This window comes from Mastigoproctus giganteus, chromosome 8, assembly GCF_048544385.1.
Source record: "Mastigoproctus giganteus isolate SK-2022 chromosome 8, ASM4854438v1, whole genome shotgun sequence".
Classification (NCBI taxonomy): Eukaryota; Metazoa; Arthropoda; class Arachnida; order Uropygi; family Thelyphonidae; genus Mastigoproctus; species Mastigoproctus giganteus.
Genome location: NC_143582.1, coordinates 125121260 through 125135833, shown reverse-complemented (window position 1 = coordinate 125135833; position 14574 = coordinate 125121260). Strand labels below are relative to the sequence as shown.

The 14574-nt window shown below is 36.2% G+C and overlaps 1 protein-coding gene across 4 annotated transcripts in view; it reads left to right on the top strand.

Moving 5' to 3' along the window:
- Window positions 1–14574, top strand: part of LOC150081800 (SEC14-like protein 2) — a 219284-nt gene that overhangs the window by 74683 nt on the left and 130027 nt on the right. For all 4 annotated transcript variants that reach the window (XM_090379677.1, XM_090379676.1, XM_090379675.1 and 1 more), the window contains exon 3: window positions 4804–4870. In XM_090379677.1, the coding sequence (XP_090235803.1) occupies window positions 4804–4870 (67 nt within the window). The remainder of the gene's footprint in view (window positions 1–4803; window positions 4871–14574) is intronic.

Sequence of the window (14574 nt, the reverse complement as noted above, 5' to 3'; positions counted from 1 at the left end):
CCCTTCTTATCCTGTCTATCATTTCTGTACATATTGCACTCCCCAAATTCCAGTTCTGCATTCCTTATATCTGTGTAACACCACGTCTCTGATATCCCAATGATATCTGCCTTTGATGTTTTGAGCGATACCTCAAATTCATCAAATTTATTTACCAAACTCCGATCATTGGTGTACATGCAAGTATACATGCACCTGTTCCTATTCTTAGCTACCCTAACACAACTCATGTGTTTACTTGTTACGCAATGACTCCCAGCAGTCTCTGAAATACCCTGCATGTTGTTTTCCAGGCTGCTGCTCATTCCAATAGAAGCAGTGCAAGAATCACTTTCACCTCTGCCAGTGGCTACTGTTAATCTATTAGTCCTTGTATCCCCCCAAGCTAGCAGTTTTCCAACCCACCTAATACTGCCTCTATAGCATCAAAAAATATTCTTGCACCCTTTCTATTTAAGTGTATCCCATCCCTGTAGAAGCAGTCTCTCCTGTTAACAAGTACAGACCAGGCTGAAAAAAATTCTACTCCTTGTGCCTTGCACAGTCTTTCCAGGGCCGAATTGATCAACAAGGCTCTCATCATATACTCCCTCCTATCATGTCTGGGCAGAGCCGGCCCAAACAAAAGCGGGGCCCGGTGCAAAGTTGACTTGCGGGGCCTTGATACAAATTTGGTACAACAAAATAATTTATTGCATTTTGATATTTATTACATTGCACAAATTGGTTTAGTAAGGATTACATGAAAATGATAAATATTAAATTATTTTAATAAAATTAACATTTCAATCACAAAAAAATCTTTAATAAAACAAATAAGAAAAATAATTGCTTCATATACTTATAAAATACAATTTGGTATGCGACTTAATCGAATAAGGTCACAATATGTGATTTTTGTTTCATTTTCTTACATGTTTTATAGCAACTTATGATATCATCATAACTAAATTATGATGATATTATCAACAAATTTGTTGATAATATCATCATAATTTAGTTATTTGGCTATTTCAGATTCGATAGATAAAATGGCTAAGGAAGTATATCGTTCTTGACTAATGCTAGATCTCAAGTAATTTTTTATTATTTTCAATCTTGAGAAAGATCTTTCTGCAGATGTGACGGTAATTGGCAAGGTTAACATATTTTTCAGAACAGTAACAAAATTTGGATACAATTCAAATAGATTATTTTTCAGTAAATATTGTAATATTTGTAGTATTGTGATCCTGGAAGGCAAAACTCGGCGACAAATTTTGATTTCATGAAATAAATCAATGCAATCAATATCGTCTTGTAAGGTCGCATTTAAGTCTTTGCAACATTTAAGAAGATCGGTTTGATGTCTCATGTTCGTATGATGTCTCATGTTCGTGATAAATTTCGAATCTTTTCTTAAAAGAAATATGTAATTGCACTATTGATTATGACTAGAAAATATTGAATTATGAAATATTCTTCGCCTGATGAAATAGGCTGATCGGTTCCTTCATAACAAAATTGCTTTGTTTTTCGTCCAGTTCTTTGATTCTTAAATTCAGATGTCACTTGTAATTCTTCAGCTATTTCCTTTGCAGTTATTAAAGAAGATCTGAATCCCGATTCATGATACTGTTCAAAAAAATTTAAAAGGCCTTTTAAATGTGAATTTGCAGTATGATATCTATATTTGAATTTTGAAATATCTTGCTCACAATATTTACTTCATTCAGTATGTCATACCAAATGACCAAACTTAATAAAAATTCAAATGAAGTAAGTTTATTTTCGATTGATTGGATTTCGTTTTCATGTCACTGGTATGTTCATAAAGGTATTTCAAAGCTAGAGAAAATTGTGGTACTTGGTATCTCACAGATTTCACACTTTCGAGGCGACATTCCCACCTCGTTTCTGACAGTGGTTTTGGAGTAAGATGTTTGACACGCTCTTTTAATATATCGCAGCGTATTATAGAACTTGCAAAAATATTATATATGCTTTGTAAAGTCCCAAAAAATGAATTTGCAAGAGAAGATGATTTTGAAATGTCTCCAAGAACTAAATTCAAATTATGACCTCCGTAGGGCATATCCTGTGCTTTGGAATTCTTTTGCAGGATAAGTGCTTGCACGCCTTTATATAAACCTCTCATATGAGTTCCGTTATCGTATCCCTGTCCTCGACAGTTCCCTAAATCTAATTCCTCCTTTTCTAATATGCTTTCAGTTTTAGCTGATAACCCTTTTCCTGTTGAGTCTTTTACTTTTTCAAAACAAATAAATCGTTCTTGTATACTCACATCACTTTCAGAATTATCTACATTAACATATCTTAAAATAACAGATAATTGTTCTTGATGGCTTACGTCTTGGAGTGTAATCTAATAAAATTGTGAAATACTTAGCTTTCTTAACTGTATTTATTATTTCCTTTCTAACTTTTTAGCCAAAGCAGAAATCAGTTCATCTTGTATTCTATGAGATAAATAGGAACGCGATGCTGATTCGACCCACCAGCTGTTGTTTCATGATTGGGTCAAATCTTACAAGTAATTCTACAAGACCTAAGAAATTACTGTTGTGCGGTTTATATATAGCATCGCTACTGCCCCTGAACGCCAAATTATGCTCTGATAAAATTGCAGCCACTATTCGTTCACAAACACATTTTAAATGCTGTGTTTCGTTTTTAATTATTTTTCATGTTCTTTGTCAATAGTGTTTCCAAGTTTCAAATTCTTTTCAAGTTGTAACAATTTGTACATAGCTTGTAAATGATATTTTGATCTTTCATGACTTTGTAATCGCGATTACAATTTCATGACTTTGAGTAGAGTAACCACCTTCGTTCTTGATGTTCCCCATTCATTAATTTTCTTTAATAATGATTTTTGTATGATATCAGATGTATGATATCAGAAAAACTTCTGTTATTTTTATCTTTCAGAAAATCGTAGTTTTTTACTTGTGTTACGCCATTTTGTACGATAGCCATTCTAAATTTATCAGTTATAATTTCGGAACAAGTACCAGGATCATTGATATCGATATTTTCTTCTTCGTCGCTTTGTTAATTCTCTTGAAGCTGATTAAGAGACAGTGACAGTGAGATTTGGACAGTGAGATTTGGAAGTTAATTAACTTCCAAATCTCGCTGTCTCAATTCAGAATAAACCAAAGATCTTGACTAGGTCTATAAGCTACTTATAGAAAATAATTTAGTATAACAATTAGTCAATAAAGTGGCTAAATATGGCTAAAAACTTCTCATTCACTGTACTTCTGAATTGTCTTCTATAATTCCCTGCTCTCTCTTTCAAAACAGTCCAAAAACGTGCTGCCACTAGCCAACATCCATTTACTGTCCAACTTCAAACTCACAGAACCAACTTATCATCTTCCTCGTTTATTCATTCAACTGCCGTTTTCTGGAACAACTTTCCTTTGTACGTATTTCCCGTCTTCAGAAGTTCAAGTCTAATGTCAACAAATACCTTCTTTCGTCTTCTCAACCTCCAACCCAAGCATGATACTAAGTATTAAAGGTTCTAATACATCTTGCATTTGGGGTTTTCATAAAAAAAAAAAAAATTTGCCCTTAATGCCATACTTCTCCAATTTGTTCACTAGTCTTCCATGCGCAAGTATCAAAAGCTTTACTGAAATCCAAGTATATGATATCAAAATTATATTTTGCATTCAGTTCCTTTGTGACCACATCATAGTATCCAATCAGTTGGTTAGACAAGACGTCCCTTTAACAAACCCATGCTGTGTCTGAATTATTACTGCAGTCTTGTCTAGATGATCCTAGAATGCTTCTTTACCCAGTGATTCCATTATTTGTCAGGTCTGTAATTACAGACCTGTTAGTTTAACTTCTGTTCCAGGACAAATAATGTAATTACAGACCTGTTAGTCTGTTAATTACAGACTTATTCGTGGATTAACGTTATTAGTTGAATCCCCCAAGGTTTGGTGTTGGGCCCCATTGTTGTTTTGTATATTTATCAATGATATTGATGAAGGTATAACAGGCTTAATGTCGAAGTTTGCAGATGATACAAAGGTTGGCAGGATTGTTAATGACAGTAATGACAGTATGCTACTGCAACAGGATCTAGAAAAGTTGGGCAGATGGGCTGAGAAGTGGCAACTGAAGTTTAACATTGACAAATGCAAAGTGCTGCATATGGGTAGCAGTAACTAACCCCTGAGAAATGTACCAACTGTGTGGCTGCACTCAGGGCAGTTGAGAATGAAAAAGACCTTGGGGAAATTGTGCAGTCAGATATGAAGTTCTCTGAACAGTGCAGACAAGCTACCAGAGCAGGTCACGGGTGTCTTGTCAGTGATATACGGGAATTTTGTGAGGCTGAGGTGTGTAAGGCCTTGAATGGTTTGAGCAGGCTTAATGCTGATGGGATTCTACCTCTTGCTCAGTTATGAACCTGAGGGGGGTTAAACTGAAATTGAGGAAAGATAGTTTTAGAATAGATGTGCCGAAATTTGCCTTTAACCAGCGGGCAGTTAATTGCTACTTCTATCTGTTGTTGTGGAAGTTGATAGCTTAAATAAATTCAAGGAACAATGGACAAACTTTTGGCTTGAATGGATGGGTAAAATGGGAAGGGTTTTTTTTTTCTGGCTGATGCTGCAAAAGCTTGCTTTCTTGCATTATACCCCTATGCTAATGCTAATATAATTATAAAAATAAATTATACATTTTAATATTGCATTTGCATTGAGTATATTGCTGCAACAAGAATTATTACTGATGACTGTGAATTAATTTTTATTTGACTTTTCTTTTATACAGTTCCGTGAAGAGCTCACAGATATTCAATCACATTTCAATGCTCACTTTCTACTCCGATGGCTAAGAGGTAAATTCATAATTCCACTATGCTCACCTTTCAGTTCAGTATTTCAAAATTATAATTTTAATTTCATTTAGTTATAAATTTTTATTTTATAAGCAGAAGATTCTTACATTACTTCTTTCAAAATGCAGAAAACCTCGCTTGTATATTACCCATGACGACAAACCACCATACTGTGTCATGTATTTTGACAAATTACACACACACACAATAGGTGTTTTAAGCAAATAAAGGTATCTCAAATATTAACTTCTTGATAACTGGGGGACCCTGAGTTAGTTTAAACTGCGTGTGATAATCAGTTTATATTATTTGTTTATTTACATCTATAAATCTGGTTAAAATGCTTTTTATAATATTCATCAACTCCTTGACTTTATTATATAATGGTTTCTAAAAAAAATCCTCTGTCTTTCTCTCTCTCCCTTTCTGTCTCTCAGGAAAGAGGATTTTTTTTAAAAATTTCCTGATATAACTGTATTATATCAGGAAATTTACAGATCATAGTGTAAAAAATTATGGAAATCCCATGCCATTGACAAACAAGACACAAAATTTAAGTTAGAAACCAGCGAGACTCTGGCAATAAGATCAACAAACAGATCAATAAACATATATAGACCAATAAGATATATAGGATAGTAAGACTTATAGGATATTTCCTAAAACAAATATCCTATAAGTTCAAATTTAATAACAAAACATAACAATCTCCCCTCCCTCCCATCCAGGACCTCTACTAACCAGGATGGGTAGTCATGTACCCAGATTTCCAAGTGGCAACTTAAAAAAAAAAAAAAAAACCCTTAAGCTGTTCTAAATCTTAAAATTTTTCAAATTCCTAAACTATTGTAATACGAGGGGGTGGGAATTTTCCTTCTATCCTACTTCTCTTCCTTTCACCTACTCAATACGCCCTCCACCCCACTTTTGAAATATGGCAATGGAATGTGCCCAGGCTATAAATACTGCCTTAGACAAGTGTTTGCTCCCCTTTAAAAATAGTATAAATGAAAGCCCCCCATCAAGCTTCAGGAATTCATCTCCCTTTATACTTCTAATTATTTCCTCATGCACTGATTTAGGATCAAAGCTTGCTTTTATTCCTTCATCCTCTTACTAGATTTATTTCATTTCAATACTATTCTAATTACATCTTACCTGGGTGCAGCCATTCCTGAATAAATCTCAGGTAAGAGAATTTCTGATTTAAAATATAAAAAATTTCTAAAATTTAATATTCTGACTTAAAATATAATATTTCTAAAATTTAATATTCCAAAAATACTTTAATAATACTTGAATAGGCTAGACTATCCTATTTGGTTTAAATTCTCACCATTTATTCTAAATTCAAAATGAGAACACAGATCCTCTACAAGAGAAAATCAAAATAAGTTAGCTTACAAATTTGTCTGACTTACAAAAATTAGTGGATCTTGACTGTCCAACATGAAATTTACAGATTCTGAAGAGTTTTAGCATTTTATTGTGTGTGTGTGGAAAGAGCAGAATCAAAAGGAATTTTTATTATACATATAATACTGTACAACTATTTACACAAAAGAAAAAGGTCTGGTTATCAATTTGACATACACTTCTTAGGAGACTGAAGGGTTTTTGCTAATGCCATTGAGGATACATTATGGGTTCAGGGAAACTGCTAGCTTGGAGGGGGGGGAGGTTAGAGAAGTTGGCATACAGTCAATTCAGGTCAGTGGCATGACACAAAATTACACTTTCACCCTCTCAGAAAATGCTTTTGTGCAAACTTTAATTATTCTAAACACTGAAACTGTGCCAGATGCAACATCCCAGCAATCTCAGATGTGGAAAAACACTTAAATAACTAAAGGAATTTACCAGGGTTGTCAAAAGCAGTAAAGTATAAAACTTAATTTTTTAGTAATGCCAGGAGTATTGCAATTAAATTAAACAAATTTGAGTTTTGATGAAGTCAGCTAACACTGATATAGTTGGCTTATCAGACATGTGCCACTCAGAAATATGAGATGAAGAATTTTTATTTTGGTGAATATTGTGTGTTCAGGAAAGATAGGGAAGGAGATTTTTTTTTTTTTTTGATTTGGTAGTTGTTGGCGCATCGGCTTCTGTGGCCATATTGCACCTCCCAAGGTTTTTGCAGTACTTTGATCCAAGCCCGAGGCGGGAATCGAACCCGCGACCTTTGTAGGGAAGGAGAGGTAGAGGAGTTAAAAACTGCCTGAAAGTGACAAGCATGTTTCCCAAGTTAGATCAATGTAACACAGGTATTGAATCTGAGTTGTTTGAAATGAGTTATAGTAAAGAGATGAGATTATGATATGTTAAAAAGCCAAATGACTCTAAGAGGTGTGACGATATTTTTAGGCAAACTAATTTAGCTAGCGAGTACCACTGTCTCATTATGGGTAGCTTCAACCTACCTCTCATGAACTAGGGTATATGGACTGGAAATACACTATATGCTAACAGTTTTCTGAACAAACTGGGTCTATTCAGCACTACTCATTCAACGTATCAGAGGGAAGTACAAGGGGCTCTAATATCCCACATCTGGCTCTCACTAAGGAGCCTAAATGTATCAGAAATTTGATACTGCAGGAGCCAGTAGCAGGCAGTGACCACAATACCATAAAATGAGTTGTATCTAAAGAAACCTAAGTGGTCACAAATAAAGAGTGAGGGCTTCACTTTCCAGAGAGAGGGACTATAATGGAACGAGGTATTTTTTGAGCTTGATTGATGGAGAGACTACTGTATAGTGTCAAATAATAATATGCTATGTCAAACATTCAAGGGATTTGATGTTGAAGCCACTAATGTATTCATACCAATGGCCAAGTTCCATAAATGTATGATGCCAAAATGGATGACAGGTAAGGCTGAGAGTTTATCTGAGCAAAATAAACAAGCATAGGATTCTAGTTTGTATCAGCATTATAAGAGAACATATAACAAAACCACTGGTGGGATAAGATGGGAGAAAGAACTAGCAAGGAAAGCTAAGAATAAGGATAGGGAATTCTTTGAATATGTGAATACAAAAAAGAAAAGAGAAAATCCAATAGCTCCCTTAATTGGTTACAGCGGAAGGGCCACAAAAAGCCCAGCAGAAATGACAGATGAGTTGAACGTACACTTTCCAACAATATTTACAGTCAAAAGCAAGCCTGAATCTCTTGGGAATGTGAAGGAGCTAGTTTGTTATAAAATAAGTGATATAATAATCTCAGAGATGCATTTGTTAGAAATGTTACTGGGTTTAAAGGAGGGGCGGGGATCCAGGGGAGGATGATATTTATTCACTTACAATTAATAAGACTGCATGTGAATTTATCAATCTGTCCTCCTAAGTATAGTGGTTTTGCCACTTATCACTCATTTGGAAAAGTCTAGGTTCTGGGCTCCTACCAGGAAAGGTCCAGATTTAGAGGTCATTTCAGGAAAAGTCTTGTCTTGTTGATGATTGGAGGAATTTCTAAAGTCCTCCCTTCAGTTAGGGCAGATGATTTCAGGTAGACCTGATATAGTTTCCTCCCCATGAGTTATTCCAAGTTTTTATTTTTCACACCATGTAACAAGTAAATCACAAATCAGCCTGTGCACACACTTGCACTAGAAAATATGTAATGGCACAATATCATGTAAGTGGCTGATCAATATCATCTAAGTGGCTGATCAATATCATCTAAGTGCCTAAATCCCAACAATACCATTAGTGTACCAAACCACTGGGAATATAAATTAAAGCATTACTAGTCTCCCAGAAAGATCCCCCTTGAGAGGTGTCAAATATGGTAAATTACTGTATTGAAGTTATTAAATAGTTAAATGCAGAAAATAATTTGGCAAACTATACTTAGACTTTTGCTTTTGTACCTTCTGTCATGGAAGGCTGCTACATAAACTGGTAAAGGTTAGGACTACTGATATGATTTTATGCTGGATTGCGGGCTAGCTAAAAGGGCAAAGGTAAAGAAAGAAACTATGAAAACTTATCCATGAACTGCCGGAACTCTACCAGCAAACCTGTTTTCCATTACGTGCTGACTGATTTGAACCATTACATCAAACAATCACTGAAACCTGTGATGTTATAGTCTGTTACTTGCGCATGTCACTCAATGATTTGTTCATACTCTTATTTGCTATTATGATATATAATGTTAATTTCATACAGCCTCTGAACTTTGTATATTACCAAAACAAACATGTTCAGTTTGCTATCAAGGTTTTTTTTTTTTTTTTTTTTTTCAATTAGCCATTTCAGCATTCCCACTTGACAGTTGATTATATCGGTTGCTGAATACCATCAAATATGTAATCCAAATGACATAGAAGATACCTAGCTTTTAATTTTGCATTCAGCAGAATTTCAGATATTGGGGACTGCTCACCTGATATCACACTTGGTACTTCATTTAGTTTCTGTAAGTGAACACAGTCCCTTGCATGTGGGGAAGTGCTATTCCCCCACCACAAAATATTCATTTTAACAGTGAGATATGGGAGGAGTTATTTCCTTCCTTTTTGTACTTATATTCAATTTGGGAGCAGTAATTCACTTAACAGTTACATAAGTGAAACAAGTCCCAACTTTTATAAAAGGGCAAAAAGGGGACAAATAGTACTCTACCATATTTTTCTGTTAAAATTAAAATATATCTATTATGAGTACTAAATATAATATCAAGTAAGTCCCTAATACCCAACATTTTCCCATGTGGCCATGTTAAATGGTAAATTTTTGCAGTCCCCTGCACTTGACAGTAACAGCAAACTCACTCTTAATTATAATCATTTTACTGTTGGTAAATATTTGGCATTTATGTTTGCCATTACTGTTGAGTGCAGTGGGCTGCAATTATTTATGGTGAAACATGGCCATAATGTGTGGAGGCAAAGTCAGCTCCAATAGCAAGAATGAAACATTCCTGTCTTTTGCACATAAAACAGCTCCAGTTGAAAAAAATAAAAGAAAGTCATACTTTTAAAAAGCTTTGATCCTGTAAACAGAAACAATTGTTAAAGTTCTAGGTATTCTCTTATGCTGTTGGTAAAAAGTAGTCATCACTTTGTCATTGTTGACATGGGCCATTCACAAGTTTATTAAGATTCAGTAGGGTAAATTTCAAAGTGGCCAGTTTTACATTCATTTTGTATGAATGAGCCGATGTTATTCTATCAACTGAGTGCATAACAGAAACCTCATTGAAAGACAAATGACTGTCATTCTCCATTTACTAAGCAAATAGCTGGAAAGGAGTTTGCCCTAGTTTTCATGGCTGAACAACTGCTAATGTTCTTCATTCACATCCTTTTGCCGCCATGGTATTGTAACACTGGTGACTGAATGCCTAGAGGAAAAACTTATAACTATATGACTGATATGTTGTAAATGTAGCAAGCATAGCTTGTTTTTGTTATTTGGTTTTTAGGAGCATTAGCAACTAAGGCCATATTGCTCCAGGAATATGCGGTGGTCATTCCTTGACCTTTCCGCATCCTCCATATTTGGTGGTGACGGGCTCGAACCCCGGTCTAATCAAGAAGCGTGTGCTACGCACTGCTGCTCCTTCCCACCTGGGTACGGAGGTGCCCAGCAAGCATAGCTGGAAGCACTAGTAATGGAAAAGCAGTTTGCTAGTGTATATTTCATAGTTTCTTTACCTTCATCACAAAAAAGTTAAGAGACAGAGGGTGTCATAAATAGTCTTCAGGTTGGACCAATGTAATAAGTGGGTCCCTCAGGAATTGATGTTGGGCCCCCTCCTACTTCTAATTATCACATGATATTTGGCAAAGGTATCCAAGGTATCAATGTTTGCTAAATTATTTGAAGGTGAGAAGAGTAGTTAGCAATTAGAGCAAGGTCATGTTTCATCAAAAAGACTTGGTTCAGTTTAGCTGCCATTTTTCACTGGTGTTAAAAATGCAGCTAAACTTTAATTCTTCTAAATGCAAGGTTGTATACTTGCATTTGGGGCATCAAGGGTAGGGTTGTGCTGGAACTTAGGGAGGGGATAGCTTGTGTGAGCCCATCCCCCTCCCTGAGGAAATAATCCCCAAAGCTTTTGTTAAATTTTTGGGAATTATTTTATTTTGGGATATGTTAATTTATTTGAATAAAGATTGTCTGAGTGTCTTGCTAAAAAATTAGTTTTATAAAATTTATCAGACTATTTTGAATCAAAAATAACTCAGATGGAATTTTTCTTGAACAAGTCTCTTGTTTGCAAATTGGCAGCATGCCCCTGAACTGGGAGTAAAGGAACTAAAAGTGGTTCAAGATAAAAAAGACTTAGGCACCATGATTTCTAGCTGCCTAGAGTTGGTATCTTGCATGATTTATAGGGACTTTGCCAGCAGGCAGAAGAAGCGTACAGCTGCTTCTCTAGGCCAATTGTTGAATTGGTCTGCTCAGCATAAGCTGGAGGTCTCAGCAGAGAAATCTGTAGCAGTGCTTTTGAGGGGACGCCTCAGTGGAACTCGCCCTCCTTTGTGTCGTTCTGGTGATCTCTCGCTTAGAGTGGTTAATAAGACCAGGTACCTGGGTGTTGTCCTGGGAGAGCAACTTTCTATGGTAGCTCATGCTGCATTTGTCCGAGATAAGGTGAAACGATTATATGCCAAGCTCCAGCGAGTTACGCGTGTTGAATGGGGTATAAAGGGTGGTGCCCTCCACTTACTTTATGATAACATCTTTATCCCGATTCTGACTTACGCTGCTGGGGCTTGGGGAGGGTATATAGAACATTCTCATGTTCGTAGAATCTTGTCTTCGGCACAGAGGTTTGCTCTCTTAGGTATAACCAGGGCTTGCAGAACTGTTTCCACAGATGCCTTGTGTGTCCTTGCAGGGAAGATGCCTGCGGAGTTGGTTGTGGCACAGTTTGCTTTACGGTATGCCCTTAAGCGGGGGATTACCAGAGTGATTTTTGGCGTCCGGTCGTGCCCGGTGGGGCGGTTGGCTGGTTTCCCTGATATAACAGCGGAACGGGGGCGAATCAATGATGAGTTGAGTACCATATGGCAATTCCAATGGACAAACTCTGAGAAAGGTCGTCATTTGTATACCTTTATGCCCTTGGTCCATATGGTGAGTAGGGAGCGATGCTCCTGGCTCCAATTTGGGTTTGCAGCTGCTGCCGTCGTTACTGGGCATGGCTTGAGGTCAAGGCTGTTTCGTTTGGGGTTGACCCTTACAGAGTTTTGTGAGTGTGGAGAGACTGAGACTGGCCTTCACATCTTGCTATATTGTCCTCTATATGAGGATTTAAGAGCGAGGTTGGACTTTGGGACACTGGCTCTCACTGAAGTTAATTTGATGTATATTTTTGATAATTATGAATTCTTTTGTTCTTTTTTAAGATTTGCTAAGTTGGCTTATAGTCGCTGCCGGGCGATGCCCGGGTGGTAGTAGAGACCTACCTCCTCGTGGTGGGGACGGTAACTTGTGGTGAGAGGTGTGATTGCCCATCCCCACCACAAGGCTGAATGGTCGATTAATGTTAATTTGTTTGTTTGATTTGAGTTGACCATTTTGATCTTTATATATTGGTTTTACAACTAAGGTTGAGACTAATATACTAAATGAGAATTGGTTGCATATGGATGAAAATCCGGGTGGCAACTGAGATGGAAGCTCACTCAAATGACAAATGAAATGTACAAGATAATGGTTAGACTGCATTTTAAATATTTTTCTCAGGTCTGGAAACTGCACGTAAAAAAAAAAAAAAAAAAGATAAAAATTCTGGAGTGGGTTTAGAGAAGGATAACTAGATACATATAAGTACAGCATAGAAAGTGTGGATGGCAGAATTTGATAACTAGATATCTAAGAGGAGATCTGATTGAGGGATGCCAAAGAGGCTGAGTAAAATGAATGAGGAGGGTCTATTTCTCCTCCCATATCTCACTTTAGGAAGGTTTATATAGATTTATGTTGTAAAGGGTACAGAGAAAAGTAACAATATTAGATGGGGTACAATAGAAAATTCTTATGAAGAAAGACTTTGGTGCTGTAAATTGCAGTCTCTGGAAACTAGGCATCCGAATGGTGATCTAACTGAAAAGGGTTAAGTAAACTAAATGCTCTATCCTCTTTACTCTTTCTCAGATTAAATACAAGGGGAACATGAATTTAAACTGGAAAAGGGATGGTTGCAGAATAGATGTGTGGAAATTTTGATTCAGCCAAAGAGTAATCAATTGTTGGAGTAAATTTTCATCTAATGTGGTGGAGGTGGATAGTTTGAATGATTTTAAGGAAGGGTTGGATAAATTATTGGATGGAATAAACCTTGCTCCTTGCATCATAGCAACATGATGCAAGGACTAATATTTTTACACATTTGATTTTAAATTATAATTTATAGAATGGATGGAATGGATAGAACAGATTTTTTTTTTTTTAATTTATAAAATGGATGGAAGGGATGGAATAGATTTATTTTCAATTTATAGAATGGATGATTTTAAAAATACTGGTTATTTTTTAAGATCATCCATTATATAAATTTGAATTTATTGATAGATTTGGCTCATTTTTATAGATATTCAAAAAGTCATAATTTACTTATCAAATACAGTAAAACTGACCTCAACTGACTATATCAGTTAAAGCCTGCTTGCTAAATATGATTTATCTGTTAAAACCTAAAAAAATACATACAAATAATTTCTGAGGTGGTCAGAATTTTGCAAAAAAGTGCTATCCTAATAGGACGGCACTTTTTTTCCCAAACTAGTTGTACCCAGCATAACATACGCCATCTTTCTGATTATGGCATAAATAGTTTAATCTAGATCCTTCAGTCTTCACCATTCTTGTTTATCGGTGATATAATTCTACAGCAGTCACCTGTGGGATATATGCATATGTCTCTATTTGCAGGTGGTTCCCTGTCTTCTCCAACAAATATTGCAGCAACCTCCGTTTTGGATGTAGGTGCATTATATAGTCTCTTATCTAAGTCCAGTTCTTCTGTAAATGCCATGCGCACATTCATTGGATTAGCCTGGGTTATTTCATGCATTTGTTTATATGACTCAGCAAATGGGTTAACTTGTCGCAGCATCTCATCTAATTGTTGCATTACTTCGGCCATACACCCTTGGTTTGATTGTTTTTCAAACCGTTTTGTTGTTGCTTCAGAATTGAAATATAAAGTTGTCCATATCCTGACCAAATGGTAAATCTGACAGTGTATTCTAAAAGAGTATGGAACATTTCCAGACAGTGATTGGAAATCTGCTCTGTGCCCATTGATGCAAATGCCATTGCTGAGTTATACTCTCATATATGTTCTCTGTAGTTATTTGCTTCACTTGTATCCCCCCCCCCCGTAAGCAGCTCTCATAATGTCTCAGACAGTGGGTCAAGTGAAACCTTTCCCTTATGACAGCATTTAGTGTATTTATTCGATGGTTAGCCCCAATATCTTGATTGCAATGCTCACAGTTTTAACACATTTTCTATGTCATGCTCTTCCACATTAATTCCAGCTTGTTGATTATTTGTATGCTAAGCATACACTCACGGGCCAATTTTCATGCTGCACAGGCTGAAAACCCCAGTTTAACTCATGGGAGAAACCATACTCCATCTGCCCGAGATTGGCTAACTACAACTTGAGATTGAAGACACATTCAGAAATTCCTCCAGTGTACGACAGGTAGACTGGAGGAATTCGAGTCTC